This window comes from Schistocerca gregaria, chromosome 1 (assembly GCF_023897955.1).
Source record: "Schistocerca gregaria isolate iqSchGreg1 chromosome 1, iqSchGreg1.2, whole genome shotgun sequence".
Taxonomy (NCBI): domain Eukaryota; kingdom Metazoa; phylum Arthropoda; class Insecta; order Orthoptera; family Acrididae; genus Schistocerca; species Schistocerca gregaria.
In genome coordinates, this window is record NC_064920.1 from 636994985 (window position 1) to 637018470 (window position 23486).

At 42.2% G+C, this 23486-nt stretch overlaps 1 protein-coding gene across 1 annotated transcript in view; it reads right to left on the reverse strand.

The window, feature by feature from the left end:
• LOC126365808 (rhodopsin) overlaps positions 1-23486 on the reverse strand; it is a 499049-nt gene that overhangs the window by 170154 nt on the left and 305409 nt on the right. Inside the window, exon 2 of the mRNA XM_050008441.1 lies at positions 10000-10211. Within this exon, the coding sequence (XP_049864398.1) occupies positions 10000-10211 (212 nt within the window). The remainder of the gene's footprint in view (positions 1-9999; positions 10212-23486) is intronic.

Here is a 23486-nt window from a genome sequence, read left to right on the forward strand (position 1 = left end):
ACTCTGACAGCTGAGACGTACGTAAGGACCCTGTCTGATCACATGCGTCCATTCATGTCTATTGTGCATTCCTACGGACTTGAGCAATTCCAGCAGGACAATGCGACGCCCCACACGTCCATAATTGCTACAGAGTGGCTCCAGGAACAATCTTCTGAGTTTAAACACTTCCGATGGTCACCAAACTTCCCAGTCATGAACATTATTGAGCACACTTGGGAAGCCGTGCAACGTGCTGTTCAGAAGAGATCTCTACCCCATCAGACTCTTACGGATTTATGGAAAGCTCTGCAGGATTCATGGTGTCGATTCCATGCGACACTACTTCGAACATTAGTCGAGTCCATGCCACGTCGTGTTCCGGCACTTCTGCACGCTTGTGGGATCCCTGCACGATATTAGGCAGATGTACTAATTTCTTTGGCTTTTCAGTATACATCAAAATACTGTGTTCTGATGTTGAATTCCTGCATAGGCACAATGGGTTGCTTACGCAACTAAATAGATCTGAAGGTGATCGATTGTGATCGGATCTATTCATACCACAAAAACCGCTCATGTGGGATGGAAAAATAAAAGATATAAATTTTTTTTAAAGATGAAGATATTTGCCGAAATCACTCCCGGAATACAACGGCCTCTACAGCTAATAGACACTTCCTGCAATGTTTTTGATTAGCTTTATTTTAATTTGTTAATTTCAGTTACACCTCTACGAGCACGGCAGCTCAGCGTATTCAGTCAGGAGGTTAGCTGCCCTCTGTAATAATAATAATAATAATAATAATAATAATAATAAAACTGAGTGAATGGATCAACGACGAACTTGACCAGATGACATGGAACGTCCGCCCCGAACAAATGCAACAAACAAAATGAGATTAAAAAAGAAAGGGGTAGCATCTTTGATTAGTAATCAAAACGACCTCGGTCCCGGGTTCTAGTCCCGTCACTGCTTAAATTTTGATTACTAATCAGCGTTGGCGGCCGAAAACTTCCGGCATAAGAAGCTATCCTCATTCTGCCAACGGATTTGTCAAAGAGGGCGGACGAGCAGACAGAATTTCAGGGCACTCTCTTGTCCTAGGGTGGGAAACTCTTCCTAACTGCAGAAGAATCAGCAATGATCAACGTCATGACGATGCGCAAGGCAACGGAAACCGCTGCATTAAAAACGAAGTGAATCCACAGGACATGTGGTCTGTAATTGAAAAAGTGTCATGATGATCCTTCCATTGGCGAAAGATACCGGCATAGACCCCCTTCGGATCTCCGGGAGGGGACTGCCAAGGGGGAAGTGACCATGAGAAAAAAGATTGAATAATCAACGAAAGGATAACGTTCTAGGAGTCGGGGCGTGGGACTTCAGAGGCTTTAATGTGGTAGGGAAACTAGAAAGTCCGAAAACGGAAATGAAAAGGTGCAATCTAGATATAGTAGGGGTCAATGAAGTAAAATGGAAAGAAGAAAAGGATTTATGGTCAGAGGAGTATAGGGTAATATCAACAGCAGCAGAAAACGGTGTAACAGGAGTCTTCCATCTCCTACAGAGAGGTCCCTGAAGAACTTTAACAACATTCTTGACAAAATGTCGTGGTGGAAGTCGTTACAAAGTTGTTGTTGAGATATAAAGTTGTGTAATTAAGAGGCCCACGATTGTGATCGAAGTTACACGGTTTATTAGGAAGGCTGCAACTTTAACTAAGGCGCTTCTGCACGATTGGTTACCATAGATCCAATTAGATTACGAATATTGCATTCTGTGTCACGTTCTGTGTACGTGAACCAAGTGACTTATACATGATTGGTTACAATACCTCCAGTTCGTTTAGGAATATTACATCCTATGTCAAGTGCTATGTACATTGTAAGGTCAATGGCTATTCGATGCAAAATAATACTTGGTAAATGACGGAGAGGTCGCTGGAATTTGGTACATAAATGTTAGTGGCAAAACTCTTCAATTTGTTATTGAATTAGACTCACACCAAACAGAACCCGACGGAGTAGAGGATGGCATTAAGATACAAGCAACATTTATGAGCCTATATTCACAATAAAGGAGCCGTCACTGCATGCTAAACAACCAGAATAAATATGAAAACCAAAATACTGTTTATTGTATTTAACGAGGATATGATTTTCTAAACATACTGCCGATCTACACTTGGTGACAAATAATTCATGTTCAGTCTACAATAGTTACCGTACCATGGTATCCACTCTCAGAGAGGAAGTGGTTAGTATCTATGTCTTCATCTTCTTCTCGTAACGTCGCCATTTATACCTGAACTATTGTTGTTGGTGGTAGTCTGCTGTTGACTTCGTTTAGAATAATCGAATGACTGAGCTGTTTGCAGTAACTCACTCTTTGCTCTACCTTTCTATTCAAGATTAATCTGACTTCCGTTATACAGTTTTCTGCTGCTGTGATCGTTATGCTATATTCGTCTGAGCATAATTCCACATCTTCTCCCCATTATATCCAGACCGAGCCTTTTTATTCACGTTTACAGATTTTCTAGCTTACCTACCACATTCAGGCTTTTGATATTCCACGACCCGACTCCTAGAACGTTATTATTTCGTTGTTCATTTAGTTTTTTTGGCACTCCCCTCCCGGAGTTCCATATGAGGGAAGAATTCGGAATCTTCTTTCGTGCATAAGTAATTTTCGGAGGCAAAGGATTTCGAACAATGCAGTTAAATTACGTTATTAACGCCTTCCTTTCCCTACATTTTGTTCACGTATATGTGAATACTGGAATCAATTTTCCAAGGTAGTGAATGCTCACTTAGTCTGATTCTCCTCACGATATTATGAAATTATTGAATCCTTTTAACACCCGTACCATACATACCAAAACAAAAATATCTATACTTAGCTGTAACGTCCCTATCTGAGAGGCATATTCTTCTAGGCCATTTATGTATAAACGGAACGCCTTTCCTAAGAGTCGCAAGAGGCATTTTCTCTTGTGTTTCATTAAATATTTGCAATTTCATTTCCATAGTGTGCACATGGAGTCGGCCAAAAAAAGTACTGCTCACCAGCTCTTTCCTGTGACACCCACTGTCCATAGGAAACGTTGGTTTGTTTCCAGTTACAAACAAAATTATTTTTAAAGGGATTTTTAATGCACTGATTCGATATAGCGGTTCAAAATCAGTCTAGTGCGATGTTAGGTTAAGCGATATGTGTTAACAGGGTTAGAAAAACACATAGAATAACCAGTACCCCAGCAGCGGCAGAATAGTGTTGCTGGATGGGGTAGCACACAGCACTGGGCATGGCGGTACAGGAGATGGGGCGAGTTCTTCGTATGTTATTGCCGAAAAAAGGAAAATCGCAGTAAAATAATTTGGGACTGCTCTATCGAACGGACACGTAAAATTTCTCTTTCGAAAATGTTTTGTTTGTAACGGGAAATAAGCCGTCGTTTACCGGTGAGAGAGAGTATAACATGAATAACTTGATGAGTAGAATTTTTATGGTCCGATTCCAGCAACACACTGCAAAAACGAAATTGCAAATATCTGCCAAAAGGACTGAGAAAACGCCCCTGATGACTCGAAGGAGAGACATCCGGTGTATAGCGAGCATTAACGATCGCATCACGCAACACAGTGGGCATCTGGCGTTACTTTCATGTCCCCGCGAAAGCGACATCCCGTCTTGTTATATTCTGTAAAATTGTTCATTGTTTGCCTGGCGAACAGTATTATTGTTCTCAGGTAATAACTGAATGGTATGGACGTCAAGACATTCCATAGTCTACGACGTGTGCTAGAGAGGAGAGGCAACAACAACAATTTCTAGAGAGTCACAGTACTGCTGAGTTCGTCGGTGCTATGTTCAGCATCGTGCTAATGATCGAGTACCGATCTCCTGGTTTGAGTTAACTTCGCCGCAGCGGCTGCTCCCTCTGTCCTTGTGGTGTGTCAGCCTCGTGACCACACCAAGTTGTCAGTTCCTGCAGACATCGTGTGGCAAACAAACGTGAAAATCACGTATGTGGCGGTTCTCAGACAACTTGCCAACGGTTTCGGTCGCAACAGTGAAGACAATTTAAGATGAGATTTATTGGAGAAACCTTAAGGAAATGCAGTTTATCCATGAGGAAGCCGCATATAAAACCCTAGTTGGGCCAATCCACGAGTATCGTTCGACAGTCTAAAAATCTTACGCAGTTCGATTAACTGAAGAGAGTGAGAAAATTAGAAAAAGCACTGAGCGATTCTTAATCTGAATCTGTATTTCTAAAGTTGCTGCACGGTGTACGACACAAGATGCGAGGGTTAATTAAACAATTTTAACTATCACCTCGAAATGAAAATGTTACGTAAAAATCGGTAGTCCTGGTAAACATTGAAATCTCCGCACCAAATTATCATTGCACACCGCTTGAGGAGTCAAAAAAAAAAAAAAAAAAAAAACTGGCGCAGCCCGTTGGTAATGTATAGTATTTTGAGGCAATTCTTTTTCGGCTTGTGAAGGGGAAACGTACAATCCGTGCTGAGTTGGTAGAAATGTACAACGAGTGCTGGGTGCATCACTACGACTAGGGGAAAAAGGAGGAAAGCAAGCAGAGTCAACGCCGTCGACCATCGTCGGCAGAGGTCATGCCACGTGAATTTCGCGACGGCCACTGTGTGACGCTAATAGATTGTGCTAGTAGGTGGCAGATCGACACACGAACATACTACCGAAATCTCCTGACGAGTTTGCGCCAGGCTGACGAGGCAAAGCGTCACCGGAGCTGTCCGAGGTGGTGCTTGTGCTCCACAATAACAGCCCGGATTATTCTGTACAGTAAACCGCCCCACCTGCTTCTCCTGAAGGGCAATATTCGCCTGAATTTCCAATGTTCTGTATTCCCAGTGACGTGTTCTTTCATCGGATGAAGAATCAGTTGCGTGGCAGTGACTACAACGAGGTGATTTTCGACGTGGAAAGTTTTTTAAACAGACAAAATGCATTCTTTGACCAATGTCTCCGCCTAGCCATCCGTAGCTGGGAAACAATTGCAGGCCATTTTCTCAAAACTCGCTATCTGAAAAATTGTAAGTTTTCAGGAAACGCGAAGGGGTGACAGGGACATTGATATGGATGAAAATTTTCCAAACTCCAAAGTGATGTATCAATATGGACACTGTAATTGATGCATCCGTAAATCAAAAGAACAATCTGCTTACATTTATTTAAAAAAGGTCATAGAAACATCAAACAATTTCTATAGTTGATTTCTGCGTAACATATTGATGTAAAACTTCCTTTCTTATCATTCATTTACCAAGGAAACACAATAAAAAAAGTGTATTACATGCCCAAGTTTTTTTAAGTATTACTGATGTAGAATGCAGTAATTACACTAACACAAACATCTGGATATTTTAAGTCAATCCAACTGAAATTTTGTAGTCCTGTGTCTCATTCCGTTTTCACAACACCTACGTTTTCCGTCACATCACTTATATTTACACTATCCATAGCACTGTTCCCCTTCAATATACAGTCATGTTCAGAAAGAAACAGAACACCTTGAACGACTTCAAAAAATGGTTCAAATGACTCTGAGCACTATGGGACTTAACTTCTGAGATCTTCAGTCCCCTAGAACTTAGAACTACACTTAAACCTAACTGATCTAAGGACATCACAACATCCATGCCCGAGGCAGAATTCGAACCTGCGACAATAGCGGTCGCGCGATTCCGCCTAGAATCGATCGGCTACCCCGGCCGGCACTAGAGACTGGACGTTCATATTCAAAGGACAAGTGCATTAGTATGTTCTACAGAAATTAAGCACGTCGGCTTGCGGGTTTATGGTCAACATCAATATCGCGACGCAACACCAAATGCCGGTAAAATGTGCCTGCTGCTCTCGTTGTCGCTGTATACCTTAAATATTGGATCAGTGTCACCTGATCAGACGTACAGGATACCTCGCAGACGTACGCTCGAACTGTACCGTCAAAACAGTGAGTCTGAAAGAGGGCGCATTATTAGCGAGAGAGAATTTGAGGCATCCATCCGGAAAATTGCTGTTCGCGTGGGATGAAGTGTTTAGGCAGTGCAATAGCTGTGTGCAGAATGGTTCACGGGAGAACGTAGAACACGACGTGACGGGTGAGGTCGCACCACGCAACCACCTCTGAGAAGATAGAGACCTCAACCGAATGGCATTGCAGGACAGATCTGCGTCCTCCTCGGCTGTGGCGCAACAGTGGAACAGTGCACCGCATCGTACACTGTCGTGACTGTCTGTTGCCGTATATTAAGGCATGGTTAACGTGCGCGTCGTCTGCGCCAAACATTGACGAATGTGCTGAAACATGCTAGACGACAATGGTGTATGGAACGACGTCACTGGGGACAGGAATGGCATCAGGTTCTGTTTGTTTGAAAAATGATGGGCGTATTTTGGTTCGTCGCAGAGAGAAGGAGCAGCACCACAGTGAGTGAATGTGCACAAGACGTACAGCACCACCTCAAGGCCTTCTGATGTGCGGTGCTATTGGGTACAATTACAACGACAGGTGGTGCATGTCCAGGACTCTGTGACCAGAGTGACCAAAGTGAATGACATCCTGCGACCTGAAGCCATGCCCTTTCTACTCAATGTTTCAGCAAGACAATGCACTACCACATTTTCTTCGAAATTACTAAAAGCGTAATTACTAACAATTGTGAACTGCTGAATGTGGACGGTAGTTGATAAGTCTTTAGGATTACTGCTGAGAGTATTTTGGTTTGGGCAACTTCTGGAGTTATAAACCAAATCTTTTGAGTGCTGATGTGAAATGGTTGCCGCCTCTGTTTAAGGTTGGACGTTATGTTCGTTCCGCAGAGCCTTTGAATTTATTTGGTTACTATTCTTTGATGGGACTGGGAAAGGAATGTGCACCCTGTTCCACGCTACGTGATACGAAAGATTGGGTTCGTGGCTAACCGTGGGACGACGTAATTGTGTAAATCACATACTGTGAAATTATGGTATTCATTCATTGTCTTATGTAGGCCTCAGGTAGTCGTTTGGATAAATATAGAATGTTAAAATTTCGTTTGCTCAACGTACCTTGCATTGGCGGAACCACTTTTAGTGTATACCTGTTGAAGTTTTCTTTTTTCTTACGAAGTAACTAAAGCCAATGAGATACATACATTTGTTTCTGTGAAGTGTCAGAATATTTACTTTGGCTTTCCTTACATGTGTTTCAATTAAGCTTTTGCTGCTTCTATGTGGATGTAAGGAATGGAAGCTAGATAATATCTGTATGTGAATACTTGATGTTTTGTGATGAGATTCGTCTGTTGGTTAACCTATGAAGTTTCATTAATTGTGCATAGTGGATTGTTTGGAGGCACTACGTTGTTATGATGTTGTTGACACAAAATGAGAAATAAAAATTTTTGTACGTCCATCCTTGTGATTGGGTGTCTGGGAGGCTTCGGCAGTTCACTTATGTAACAACATGAAACACCTACAGCCGTCGTATCAACCTGATAGCTAATGTTTGGAGAGACAACATTGCGGTTACACGTAGTCTGCGAAAACCAGTGTAGATGTTGGCCACTGATGTATTATGTTTATGGGTGGCGATAAGCCGGCCGTTGTGGCCGAGCGGTTCTAGGCACTTCAGTCCCGAACCGCGCTGCTGCTACGGTCGCAGGTTCGCATCCTGCCTCTGGCATGGATGTGTGTGATGTCCTTAGGTTAGTTAGGTTTAAGTAGTTCTTAGTTCTAGGGTACTGATGACCTCAGAAGTTAAGTCCCATAGTGCTCACAGCCATTTGAACCATTTTTTGGTGGTGATAACACCCTCATCATCTGGTAAGGCTAGAAGATGGTGCACTGAAGCGCTGAAATTGGTAGACATACAATAAATAACATCATGAGGACGGCTGTAGGCGTCCCATTTTCTTACAGAAATAAAAACTGGTATGCGTTAAAATAAAATTTTATTTACCGTGTACCAGTAACTTACCGCTCCCAACCCAACCGCTGCCCTACTGCCTCAGAGATAAATCCAGACGCTGGCCAAGAAGGCAGGTTGCGCTGTTGTATTTGACCAGGAAGGAATGCAGTATCGGTCGTGGTTAGTAACAGTGTTCTGCGTCACTGTGAGTGCATCAAAATGGTTCAAATGGCTCTGAGCACTATGGGACTCAACTGCTGTGGTCATTAGTCCCCTAGAACTTAGAACTACTTAAACCTAACCTAAGGACATCACACACATCCATGCCCGAAGCAGGATTCGAACCTGTGACCGTAGCAGTCGCACGGTTCCGGACTGCGCGCCTAGAACCGCGAGACCACCGCGGCCGGCTGTGAGTGCATCATTCGGAGCTAACGAAGTCGAATGTGGACAGATTGTTGGTGCTCATATGGTAGATGCTTCCGTAACCAAGACAGCCGAGGTGTTAGGTGTTTCAAGAGGCACCGTACCGCAGATTCATACCGCATTCTGGGAAAGCGGAAAAACGTCAGTCCATCAAGTCACAACGCGGACGGAATTGTATGTTCAGTGATGGAGACAGACGGTCACTGAAGACAACTGTGATGAAAAGTAAGAGGGCGACAACAGAAAATGTCACTGCAGGATAGAATGTCGCAATCTCAAACTCTGTCAGCACCAAAACAACACGAAAAGAGCAGCATAAGCTAGTAAGTGCAGGACGAGCTGGAATATCAAAACCACTCCTCATCAGCGATGCAAAAGCTCGTAACAGGAAAACGTGCTACCGAAGTCATAAAACCGGGGCAATGGAGGAATGAATGAATTGGCTCTGAGCACTATGGAACTTAACATCTGAGGTCATCAGTCCCCTAGAACTTGGAACTACTTAAACTTAACTAACCCAAGGACATCACACACAGCCATGCCCGAGGCAGGATTCGAACCTGCGACAGTAGCAGTCGCGCGGTTCCAGACTGACGCGCCTAGAACCGCTCGGCCACAACGGCCGGCGGAGGAATTAATGAGCGTCATTTGTTCGGATGAGTGTTAGTTCCTACTGTTTTCAACATGTTAACGAGTTTATCTTCGAAAATTGAAACATGACGGCGTTTCGGCAATGATTTGGGCAGTCATAACATGGTTGTCCATGGGCCCCATGGGTGATCTGCAAGGCCTCATTACTGTCAATGATTATGTCACCGTGCTGGCTGATTAGGTCCAATCCGAGGTACAGTGTTTGTTCCCCTGTGGTGATGCTGTTTTCCTAAAGGACAGCCCCCCTGTTGACGTAGATCGCATCGTCCAGGACTGGTTTTGTGTGCACGAGGATGAACTGTGGCACCTTGGCCACCACAGTCACCAAATGTTAGTGTTACCGAGTCTTTGCGGTCCACTTTCGAGAGAAGAGTACGTGATCGCTACCCATTTCCATCATCCTTACCAGAAAATGCTACTATTTTGCACGGAGAATAATGCAGGACTTATTTTTATCCATTCCGAGACGACTGCAAGCTGTTTTGAGCGCCGACGGTTTTCCTGCGACGGATTATATATGGCAACGGGTTGTGTTTTTGGTTTTCAGATATTTTTGTCCACACCCTGCACCAAGGGATAGTATTTCACATTTGTAAAACCTTTAGTTCTGCGAGAAATGTTTGTAATTTCAGAAAAAGACTACAGCACATATAACGTGAAAGCCGTTATTTAAAAATTGAAAAAGAAAATGTAATAAGCTTCTGTTACAGGGTTGGCTACATTCGGAAAACCTAAAAGTGTTCCATGCTGCAATATCCAAACGTATATCAGGAAATACATTTGCCACTGCACACTCACAATATCGAAAACCACAATCATAGCATGAACATTGCGGTTGACTTGCCAGCACTGGAGTCAACTTAGGTGACTGTGATCCCTTGCTGGAGCCGTGAGGCGCAAACTTTCTTGCAGAATACGACCGCAGGATTACGGGAGCGACCGGGAAAGAGTGCATGCGGGAGAAGACGAGCGGCGCCGAGCCAGCTTTTGGGGACAGTACCTGCTTACGGACGACCTGGTAGATGTGCGCGTAGAAGAAGGCGAGCAGCAGCACGGGCGCCACGATGGTGGCGAAGTAGACGAAGACGAGGTAGCCGTGGTCCATGATCTCGTCGAAGACGCAGCGCGCGTCCTGCCCGGCGCCCTGGTGCCACCCCAGCACCGGCAGCAGACCCACCACCAGGCCAGCCGCCCAGCACGCGCAGATTATACCTGCCGGAGAAAGCCACCGTAAGCCTCGTATAGACACACTTCACATCCAAACTCTCCGTCCAGAATGACGTTTTCACTGTGCAGCGGAGTGTGCGCTGATATGAAACTTCCTGGCACATTAAAACTGTGTACCGGGCCGAGACTCGAACTCGGGATCTTTGCCTTTCGCGGGCAAGTGCTCCACCATCTGAGCTACCCAAGGACGACTCACGCCCCGTCCTCACAGCTTTACTTCCGCCAGTACCTCGTCTCCTACTTTCCAAACTTCACAGAAGCTCTTCTGCGAACGTTGCAGAACCTTGCAGAACTCTTCGCAGAAGAGCTTCTGTGAAGTTCGGAAAGTAGGAGACGAGGTACTGGCGGAAGTAAAGCTGTGAGGACGGGGCGTGAGTCGTCCTTGGGTAGCTCAGATGGTGGAGCACTTGCCCGCGAAAGGCAAAGGTCCCGAGTTCGAGTCTCGGCCCGGTACACAGTTTTAATCTTCCAGGAAGTTTAGAAGTGTCCGTCTTTGTTTTGTGTCATATTTTGCTTGGTAGAGGTGACGCACAACAAGGAAAAAAGAAAAAAAACGACATACCACAAAGCAATGGGACGGCAATCGGTAGATGTACATGTACAGACAAACAAATGATTACAATCTGAGAAAACTTCGATGATTTATTCGAGAGAAAGAGCTAACCCAAACTAAGCAAATCACTAACGCATTGTTCCACTTGTAGCCCTTATGCAAGCTGCTCTTAACCAAGTAGCTCATGGAATGGCCTCACTAGGGCTGAGTGCACTCCGGCTTGCCAGAAGCTCTTGCCTGACCTGGACGGTGACCCATCCAAGTGCTAGCAAGGATTCTACTCTAAGACAAAACAAAAGGGCACTCGACGAAGGAATTACCCAAATGGAACAGAAATTGGTCGGTGTGATGTACATGTATAGTCAAACAAGCCCCCCCCCCCCCCCCCCCCGGTCGGCCGTGTGGTCTAACGCACGGCTTTCCGAAGCTGGAAGGAGCGCCTGGTCCCCGGCACGAATCCGCCCGGCGGATTTGTGTCGAGGTCCGGCGAACCGGCCAGTCTGTTGATGCCTTTTAGGCGGTTTTCCAACTGCCTCGGCGAATGCGGGCTGGTTCCCCTTATTCCGCCTCAGTTACACTATGCCGGCGATTGCTGCGCAAACAAGTTCTCCACGTACGCGTACACCACCATTACTCTACCACGCAAACATAGGAGTTACACTCGTCTGGTGTGAGACGTTCCCTGGGGGGTCCACCGGCGGCCGAACCGCACAATAACCCTTGGTTCGGTGTGGGCAGCGGAGGGGTGAAGTGGACTGCGGTAGTCGTCGTGGGGTTGTCGACCACCGCGGCTGCGGCGCGTACGGAGCCTCTCTGTCGTTTCTAGGTCCCTGGTTAACATACAATACAATACAATACAATAGTCAAGCAAATGATTACAATTTCAGAAAAACTGGATGATTTATTCAAGAGAAAGAGCTTCACGAACTGAGCAAGTCAACAACGTGTTAGTTCATCTCTGACCCTTATACAGGCAGTTACTCGGCTTGGCATTGATTAATAGAATTATTGGATGTCCTCCTGAGGAATATCGTGCAAAATTCTTCCCAACTGGCGCGTCAGATCGTCGAAATTCCGAGCTGGCTGTAGGGGCCTGCCCGTAACGCTCCTAACGTTATCAATTGGAGAGAGACCCGACGACATTGTGGCCAAGGTAACCTTTGTCAAGCACGAAGACAAACAGTAGAAGCTCTCGCCGTCTGCAGATGGGCATTATTTTGCTGAAATGTATGCCCAGGATGAATTGTCAAGAAAGGCCACAGAACGAAACCTAGAATATCGTCGACGTACCTCTGTGATGCAAGGGAGCCTCGGATGACAACCAAAGGGGTCCTGATAAGAAATGAAGTGGCACCACAGACCACCGCTACTGGTTTCGGGCTAAATGACGGGTGATAGGCGCATTGCTACGCCACCGCTATCTGGGAAGTCTCCAGACAATTCTTCGCTGGTCATCGTGGCTCAGTCTCAAACGGGACGCGTCACTGAAGACAATCCCACTCCAGTCAATGAGAATCTACGAAGAAGACGGTGCTGCAGACTCCCTTGACAGATGTCGGATTATAACCTGGCTGCCACCCTCCATATGGCCCGATAACCAGCGCTGATGGTCTGCGGAGACATTTCATATCATAGAAGGATTCTTTGGTTGTCACCGTGGCACCCTCAAGCACGACGGCACATCGGCAATATTCCGTTTTTTCTCGTTCATGGAAAGTCATCTTTGGCTTACATTTTATCAAGATACTGCTTGTCATCGTGCTTGTCAAACCTTACCTTGACCAGCAAAATCGCTGGGACTCTCCTCAATTGAGAACGTTTGTAGCATTATGGGTAGGGCCTTCCATCTAGTTCGGGATTTTGACGACCTAACGCACCAATCGCACCAATCCCCAGTAACTCTATCAGGCAATAGCAAGTCGAAGAACTCCTTGCATAAGGGGCAGAGGTGGACCAATGCGGTATTCACTTGTTCAATTCATGAACAATTTATTATCTAATTTTTCTGAAACTGTAATCATTTGTTTGTCAGCACATGTACATTACATTAACGTCCCATTCAGAAATTCCCTCGCGGTGCGTCGATCTCTTTTTCTTTTTCTTTTTCTTTTTCTTTTTCTTGCTTTTACTTAGAGTGTATATCTGCAATTATATCTTTGTATTTACGTAAGTGCGTACCACTATCATCCTAAACCGTACTTGGTACACACATCACTACATGGAAAGAAGCCCTCCTGGTTAGCTGTGCGGTCTAACGCACGGCTTTCCGGATCTGGAAGGAGAGCCTGGTGCCCTGCACGAATCCGGCCGGAGGGTTTGTGTCGAGGTCCGGTGAGGAACCCATTCTGTGGATGGTTTTTAGGCGGTTTTCCAACTGCCTCGGCGATTGCGGGCTGGTTCCCCTAATTCCACCTCACCTAAACTATGTCGGCGATTGCTGCGCAAACGAGTTCTCCACGTACACGTATCACGCAAACATAGGGGTTACACACGTATGGTGTGAGACGTTCCCTGGGGGATCCACCGGGGGCAGAAACGCACAATAACCCTGAAACCGTGGTTCGGCGTGGGGCGGCGGAGGGGTGAAGTGGACTGCGGTAGTCGTCGTGGGGTTGTGGACCACTGCGGCTGCGACGGGGACGGAGCCTCTCCGTCGTTTCTAGGCTCCCGGTTAACAAACAATACATTACGGTACATGGAAAGAATCACCTACGTCTCGTTGTAGTGGGGGTATTGGTGAGAATGGGGTGATGTACAATCGCCTGGAACAATTTTGGTATATGCATGGCTCATTATTTGTATAAAAATACTGTGGAAATAAGATACTTCCACTACCACTAAGGGCCAGTTGGGGATGTGAAAGGGGAATAGAAAAATGTTTGCAAACGACCTGTTGGTATTTATTTCGCTTATTTAGGTGATTTGGAATGCTTTCAAAGTATGAAGCGCAATTCGTCTCTTATATGTTTCTCAGTGGGATAAACAAAATTTAAAGTATTTCTGACATTTTTACACGTAAGAGGTTGAACCACTGCCCACGACGTATGGCTGACTTCTTATAGGATAGGATTACAAGTTTACTCAGGATTTAAGTGAACTGAAGTGGTGAAATTCGCTAGAGAGACAGATGATATAAGTGTGCAAATATGCGTGAAACATCTAACACATATTACATATATCTGAAACATTTATATTCTTGAAATATATTTGGAATATGCGTTTGCTGGCGAAACTGCGAGAAAATACTTATCCAGCTGCAATAGCAACAGTGACCTAATCCAGGATTTTGACAAATAGTTCGCCGGCCGCGGTGGCCTTGCGGTTCTAGTGTAGGTAGGCTGTTTAAGTATTTTTATTGATATCGCCAACACCACGTAGCGCTCTGTATGAAAAATCACTGGCTGTGCCGTGTGCAGTCTGTGGCTGGTTTGCATTGTTGTCTGCCATTGTAGTGTTGGGCAGCGGCAGCTGGATGCTAACAGCGCGTAGCGTTGCACAGTTGGAGGTGAGCCGCCAGCAGTGGTGGACGTGGGGAGAGAGATGGCGGAGTTTTGTAATTTGTAAGACTGGATTTCATGAACTGATGTGTATATATATATATATATATATATATATATATATATATATATATATATATATATATATATAATGACTATAAAGGTAAATACATTGTTTGTTCTCTATTAAAATCTTTCATTTGTTAACTGTTCCTATCAGTAGTTAGTGCCTTCCGTAGTTTGAATCTTTTATTTAGCTGGCAGTAGTGGCGCTCGCTGTATCGCAGTAGCTTGAGTAACGAAGATTTTTGTGAGGTAAGTGATTTTTAGAATGTATAGGTTAATGTTAGTCAGGGCCATTCTTTTGTAGGGATTTTTGAAAGTCAGATTGCGTTGCGCTAAAAACTATTGTGTGTCAGTTTAAGCACAGTCGTGTAGAATTTTTCTAAGGGGACGTTTCATATGGCGACCCTGCCAGGATTTTCTAGTATGCTTTGTCACACTTAGAAACTTTTAACATGCAACAATGTTTTGAAGTTCACTATCCAGTCTAGAACCTACGGAACATATTTAGACAGTATTTACGAGTGCATTGTTATAGTGAACAGACATCACTGTGTTATTTCGTGTGTACATTCTTGCTTGTTAGTTGCACGATTACGTAACGACTATAAGGCTCACATGCTTAGAACATTTACCAGTATTGCTAATGAGATTTTAATGCAATATTTTGGTTTACTTGAAAATACATTCTGGATTTAAAGTACTTTCTGTGAGATACCAGATGATACAGTGGTTAGTTTACAGCTACACGATTTTATCACGACGCTACTAATGAGTGACAATTTACAATGTTGCTTTTGCAGTTTATCTGTTTTATATCTGCACAGTTTTTCTGAATTTTTCTGGAAAGTAAAACATGTTTTAGTAGTAACGTTTGTGGTATAGCTACAATGAGACAGCCTTTTCTGTAGCACAACAATACGTACAGTACAGTACTTACTTCATCACGGCAATAAGCGTAATAACTAAGATATCTGTGCGCAAAGCATTTCAATTTCGTTTATCATGAGGTAAGTACATTGACTTCTGCCGAACTTAGCTTTCGGAGGACAATAACTACGACACTTCCACAGAGATTGTCTTACAGGAAGACGCACATTTAGCGCTACAGGACACGCATTAAACTATTTATTTTTCAACATATTTGAATTACAAAGAAAGTTTTCCGTGATAAATTTCATTCCATTGCTGTAATCTGTAACACCTGAGGATATAATTACATTAATCCTCAGGGGGGTGCACGCTTACTTTGTGTACCATGCGTATGGCAAGCACAAGGAGCCCTAGCTAATATGGTATTTGCTTATACAAATTTACACATCGGTACCATATTTCTCTAACACATAAATTACACAGCTATCTGATCATTTAACTGAGAGAAACAAACATTTATTATACTACATCAGTGACAGATGTTTACGTAATTACACAGTTGGATAGCTTCACACTTACGAAATTGTATTTTGTCTGTACTTTGTGAACAGTTCATACTTTTTCAGAACCATTGTGATACTATGAGAGCTTGGAATGATTTATTTGGTATGTGATCATGATTTTTAAAGTACGTTTGAGGCAGGTGACACTTTTGACATGAGCAGAGAATTTTTTTAGGTTTTGAAATTATTGGAGGAAGCTACGACGATTTTGATTATTTGACTGAGGTGTTATGATGTTATTATTACGATGACGATGTGTATTATGCTGTTGTGGCATGTTTATGATCAATAAGCTGATGCTATATGAGGAATTTGATTATGCTACTTATTTGTTATGATGAAATATTGAAGAAGTGTGGACGAATATGTAAATGTGTAATAAGGTAAGGAATAATGAGTAGTGGTTAGGGACTCTGGTTTGTGAAAAAGGTGGTTGGAAACCAAGAATCGTACTTTAAGAGATGATATGTATGTAAATGCGTGAATGTACCACAATGCCGCCGAAAATTTTTTGGACACTGTTATATTTACAGGATTTTGTTTCTACAGATTTGTAACGCAAGTTCTTGACATGTGAAATTTTTTATAGGAGACTGCCACTGTAGCGGAAACTGGTGTCGTAAGTATTTCGATAAGACAGTTAAGTGACCACCTGCACGTAATGCGTCGTGGGCACCCAGCTTCGCGACAACCACCTGACAAAAAGAAAGCCATTAGTGTGTGCCTTTCAGAGGCACAGGTGAAAAAAAAGGGAGGTCATTATCCTCGCTATTGACATTCCCTTGTAGAAAGCACCGCAAATGCGACACGCTCATTTCTTGGAAACATTCTTACATCTGCACACCTGATTATGACAAGTGTCTTTCTACGAGAGTTGAGAGAACTTCTTCTGACTTATGAAATGCCACATAGCTACTGAATGATGTTTTTATTCTTTACTTTGCATAATTGCTTATTTCAGTTGATATCTGTTTTCCAGCTGTGTTACAACATTGGTTTTATAAAATAAAAGTAAATGCATTTGCTAATGTGAAAACTTTCTGTCAACAGATCTGTTAAATGATAATTTTATGATCCACATTCTTCAAAAAAAAAGGAGCACTTGGAAAGGAAAGAACAATAAGAAGGGACAAGTAACAGGAACTGCATACATAATTTTCTTTTCAAGTACTTGGTAATTTATTTCATAGAATAAGTTGTGGTGCACCACTTTAATTACATAGTCATTAAGATGTGATTATAACTTTACCTTATCTGCATTGTTGACTTTAGTGTACTATTTTTTCTGCTTGTGGGTTGTTCATGTTTAGGTATAAGTTATTACATTTATTGCTGCTTGCTTTGGTTACTTGCATTTTTGTCATTGCTGTTTGTATTAATTGTTTTGTGCTGCTGCATTGCCTCGTCCCTTAGTTAAGCATCTGAGCTCAGTAGATTTAAGTTAGCTTAAGAGGGGGTAGCCTATATAAGAGAATGAGTTGCGATGGATTTGAAGAAATGCACAGAGAGGTTATATGAGAAAAGTACAGAAAGCAGGTATAGATAGGACTTTTTGGAAATAATGAAGAACGAAGGGAGATCTCCGAGAAGTAAGGAAAGTTTTGTTTGCAAAATACTGCAGTAAAACAAACCCTGTCCTTTCCTTGTGTTATCCCACTATGTGTTTGTGTACCCATGTGTATTAATGTTCTTCCTGTCTTTATATGTTCTTCTGATAAGACTTATGTTGCAGAATTTTCTAATACTAAGCTACATTCACTATGATGAGGAATACTGTTATCCTCAAATATAATTTGCATTAATAACATGTTATTTACTTTGTAACGATGTTTACACATTATTTATTCTGTTTTGTTCTAATGCTCATTCGTGAAGTTGATGTTTCGAAATTTATTCTGATTTTTTATGTATGTGCTCCTGTCACAATTCCTGTAACACTGATGTATATGTTATTTCGATTCTTTTGTAAAGCCTGTATTACTGCAAATGTTATCTGTACTATTATGTTCTTCAATGATATATTTTGTACCTTTGTTATTGTATTCTCATGTTATAAAATTGTAATTGACACCAGTTCATCAAATTAAGTAACTTGTAAATTACATTTCACTGCACACGTTTCTGTTGGTCATAGTATATGGACAATATGTGAGAAGTAGGGACTGTTAGTGTTTGCACATGTGTTAATAATTCAGCAAGGGACTGGACAACAGCATTGCTGGTTCTAAGGACATTTCAAACAAATTCTTTGTGATTGGACAAGTGGTGGTTTATGGACTTGCTATATTCTCCGCAAGACTCTTCGAGTGTGATTGTGCACCTGCACATTCGCAACAGATGGCTGTTGGCCATCTCTACAAGGACTACAGTGGGTCTACACCTTTGATGACCCACTAATACCATTATTTCTACAAGGACTGCAATGGGTCTGCACCTCTGGTGGCCCACCAATACCGTAATCTCTACCAGGACTACAGTGGGTCTGCTCTGTGATAACCTACCTACCGATAGTCTTCAACTTCGACTGACTCTGTTGCGGGTTTGCTCTGTTGTGGCCCATTACCTGTCTGCATGTCAAGAGTCAGCACAGTCTTTCCGTTGAAGGACAACACTACTTCTTCAAGACTGCTTAGAAATCCACTACTTCCAAGTGCAATTTCTTTTATTGCTCAGACTCTGAGAAAAACACTGCAATTTTACTGTGATGAACGATCAGGACTGTCTTAATGGACTGTGAGAAAATTTTAGCTTTTGACCAACATTGTATCAATAAGTGTGTGCATTTGATATCTTTGTTATTGTAATTATGAAAAAAATTTTCAAATCTGTATTGGCCACTGCCCAAAACAACTTGTAAATTTTTTTGTGGGGAGCATGGGGGCTATGTATGTAGGCTGTTTAAGTATTTTTATTGATAACGCCAACACCACGTAGCGCTCTGTATGAAAAATCACTGGCTGTGCCGTGTGCAGTCTGTGGCTGGTTTGCATTGTTGTCTGCCATTGTAGTGTTGGGCAGCGGTAGCTGGATACTAACAGCGCGTAGCGTTGCACAGTTGGAGGTGAGCCGCACGCAGTGGTGGACGTGGGGAGAGAGATGGCGGAGTTTTGTAATTTGTAAGACTGGATGTCATGAACTGATATATATATTATGACTATAAAGGTAAATACATTGTTTGTTCTCTATTAAAATCTTTCATTTGTTAACTGTTCCTATCAGTAGTTAGTGCCTTCCGTAGTTTGAATCTTTTATTTAGCTGGCAGTAGTGGCGCTCGCTGTATTGCAGTAGCTTGAGTAACGAAGATTTTTGTGAGGTAAGTGATTTTGGAATGTATAGGTTAATGTTAGTCAGGGCCATTCTTTTGTAGGGATTTTTGAAAGTCAGATTGCGTTGCGCTAAAAACTATTGTATGTCAGTTTAAGCACAGTCGTGTAGAATTTTTCTAAGGGGACGTTTCATACTAGGCACTTCAGTCCGAAACCGCGTGACTGCTACGGTCGCAGGTTCGAATTCTGCCTCGGGCATGGTTGTGTGTGATGTCCTTACGTTAGTTAGGTTTAAGTAGTCCTAAGTTCTACGGGACTGATGACCTCAGATGTTGAGTCCCATAGTGCTCAGAGCCATTTGAACCATTTGAACAAATAGTTGCTTTGTTTCATTTATTGGCTCTGTAACGAGATCTTTTTAGAACAGTTGATAGTGTTCCACGTAATTATTTTCTGGAGTTTAGCACGGTCGATGGAGGCTGTTGATTACATTAAGCTATGCAGTAAGTCAGCTAGTCATGAAGGCAACAATGGGAGGATTGGAGGGTGGGATTCATTGCGAGGAAGGTAGTGTCGTTAGTATATTGGATTACGTACATTGAAGGGGTGGTTTTGAGGCTTCAGCTTTGTATAAAAGCCTATGCTGAATGGAGGAACCTTGGAGGAGACCAATGGTTGCGTGGGAAATCTGCACGTGCCGTCCTCGTCCAATGTATAGGAATCTATTCCCATTCCACCTCGAGCTCTTGAAATGTATTGTTATTATTCCTCGTACTAGTCAGGGTTGCTTGTGATCTTGTTGGTCCAGTGTTTTCACTGGGAAATTAGAACCAGGGATTGTCAGTTCCTGGAGCATTCATTTGCAGCTGCACCTTCTGGGTGGACAGACGCTGACTAGGAAGCCGCCCACTCTGGACTGCGGTGGAATAAAATGACCGCTTGAAACTGATACCGGTATTTTAGTTCTGAATAACTGGTATTTTTCGTTATTTGTCTGGTCTTGGCTATAAAATGTGTTTTTTTAATTTTTTACTAACTGAGGAAAAAAACGAAATATAAATTAGCTACAGCAGCAGCACTTCTTTTTTAAAGAGACCAATCTTAAAAAGAGGAGTAGTTTCAATTCGTAAAATTTGCTCTGGTTGGAATATTGCGTCATTATAGAAAACCGGAAAAATTATCTGTGCTGCTTTAACAACAACGCCGACGGAAATGAGCATGAGAACTGGTACAGTATTCCTCAGACAATAAGATCCCTGTCCCCATGAGTCGTAGCTTAAGGTACGCGTTTACGTGCAGTGTGCAAGACTTTCCCCCAAACTGGTGTATACTGCAGTATCTTGCTGTCGTCATCTGACACCAGCTGCATTACGGAATGGCACCATTCCTAGACTGTAAGTATTTTACGAAGTGGGCTGTCAATGAAATGCCATGCTCCATTTGCTTTAAAAGATTGGAAACGGGAGGAGCCACAACAAACTTACAACATAATGTAAGCAGAAACATTAAACCTCATTCATAGTTTACAATAAAAATAGAAAACAGCTGATATCCAGCCTGCTTTACACAACACGCCTTTTTCTGCTTTTCCTCTTGAAAACGTACAAATTAATACGAAAAATAGTTATTTAACTTCAGTTTTCATACTTTATCATTAACTACTTGACTGATCTGGCCTTGTAACAATAACCAAAACGGCCTTGCTGAGCTGGTACTGCGAACGGCTAAAAGCAATGGGAAACTAAGGCCGTAATTTTTCCCGAGGGCAAGCAGCCTTACTGTATGAACACGTGAGGCAATACTGACCCTACGACGTATCTTAGAAGCTAGATTAAGGAAGGGCAAACCTACGTTTCTAGCATTTGTAGACTTAGAGAAAGCTTTTGACAATGTTGCCTGGAATAGTCTCTTTCAAATTCTGAAGGTGGCAGGGCTAAAATACAGGGAGCGAAAGGCTATTTGCAATTTGTACAGAAACCAGATGGCAGTTACAAGAGTCGAGGGACATGAAAGGGAAGCAGTGATTGGGAAGGTAGTAAGACAGGGTTGTAGTCTCTCCCCAATGTTATTCAATCTGTATATTGAGCAAGCAGTGAAGGAAACAAAAGAAAATTTGGAGAAGGTATTAAAATCCATGGAGAAGAAATAAAAAACTTTGAGGTTCGCCGATGACATCGTAATTCTGTCAGAGACAGCAAAGGACTTGGAAGAGCAGTTGAAAGGAATGGATAGTGTCTTGAAAGGAGGATATAAGATGAACATCAACAAAACCAAAACGAGGATAATGGATTGTAGTCGAATTAAATCGGGTGATGCTCAGGGAATTAGATTAGGAAATGAGGCACTTAAAGTAGTAAAGGAGTTTTGCTATTTGGGGGGCAAAATAACTGATGATGGTCGAAGTAGAGAGGATATAAAATGTAGACTGGCAATGGCAAGGAAAGCGTTTCTGAAGAAGAGAAATTTGTTAACATCGAGTATAGATTTAAGTGTCAGGAAGTCGTTTCTGAAAGTATTTGTGTGGAGTGTAGCCATGTATGGAAGTGGAACATGGACAATAAATAGTTTGGACAAGAAGAGAATAGAAGCTTTTGAAATGTGGTGCTACAGAAGAATGCTGAAGATTAAATGGGTAGATCACATAACTAATGAGGAAGTATTGAACAGGATTGGGGAGAACAGAAGTTTGTGGCACAACTTAACCAGAAGAAGGGATTGGTTGGTAGGATGTGTTCTGAGGCATCAAGGGATCACCAATTTAGTATTGGAGGGCAGCGTGGATGGGAGACCAAGAGATGACTAGACTAAGCAAATTCAGAAGGATGTAGGTTGCACTGGGTACTGGGAGATGAAGAAGCTTGCACAGGATAGAGTAGCATGGAGAGCTGCATCAAACCAGTCTCAGGACTGAAGACCACAACGACAACATCATTAACTACTCGTAATGTCCAAATAGTTGTGTGATTCCCGATTACAACATGAGTTTTGAATAGAGTCTCAAAAAATTATAATCAATAGAAGAACACTGGTGATTTTTTATAGTAGTCAACCGCTTTCCACATTTCGAGAAAAGCAGCGAATGGTGAATGAACTAAGTTTTCTTTTATTTGCCTATGTAATAAAATAATTTGATTTTATATATATTAAAAGTGAGGAAGTCAAAATATTTCAATTTTGTTTGATTTCTACCTTACCACAGGAAATAATGGGAATAGAAACCTAAAATCGGTTATTTTAGAAACTGGTTATTTTGAACGGTTTAACAATATTGTTAAACAGGTTTTGAAAGCAACAGACATAACCGAAAACCAGTGGTCCCAGCGATAACCGCCATCCCTGATACTACCACGTCTGGTTTTGGTGTGCTATTTTTTTGGTTCGTCCTGAATATTTTACTTGCACGGTACACATCATATCTGATGAGCGTTCCCATGTCAGCCAAACATGTGACTAACTGTACTGAAACATTTGGGCAGATCGTTTTTAATATCATTATGTGCGCACATGTCATTAAGCGCAAATAGTAAACCATAGTATACAAGAAGGATAAAAAATATTTATTTTTTTATAAAGAAAAGATTATTATTGTATTCACTATCGCAACTATAAGAAAATTCAAAATGGAGTGGCCAATGTCAAAAAAGAACTCAGTGGCGTTCTTGACATTGTGGTTTCCGTACGAGAGAATCAGTATGGATTAAAACTCCTTAATTTCAACCTGGAATAACTATCTACGTTCAGTTCATTACAGTAGTTATTTTTCCAAAAAAAGTAATGTTGAAAAAGCTCATTCACATTGATAGCTTCCCGAAACGATTTTAGAGTCTCATCATATGATATCTCAATTAGCCTTCTTCATGTGATGACATTTTCAAATTTTTAAAGTAATCTTCTGTAAAGGGGTTTCTGATTCATTGGATTAGACCCTCGGTATTAGGAAGTAGTTCCTAAATATGAAAAGGCTCAGAAGCTGCTCTAAGTCTAGTTAGTAATAAATACACAAACACAGTATAAAAATTTTAAAAATGGTAGCGTTTGAAAAATTAACTCTTTTAGATAAAGTTATTGTGCAAACAAAATTTGTGTTTACAATTAGACTTTTTAAAAATATTTACACAATTTTTAAGAATATATACAACTGCAAATTAATTGTGGCTGGAGGCCAAAGGTAGGATGATATTTCATGGCTGTAGCTGTTGTTTTATGAACTTAGACTTCGTATATCTTATTACACTCTTTGAGCCTATCGTTTAAATTTCATTTGTCATTGGTTCTACTTTCTCTTAAACAAAAACAGCTTATGAACGTCCTTGTCCTACAAAGTTATGAACGTTGAAAGCTCTTAAATATCCGCCAAATTGTCAACCATATCAACCAGTTTTCCTCAGTCACACAGTATAAGTAGCAAGCTGCAAGTTTTCCATTACAATCTCCATCCATAAGA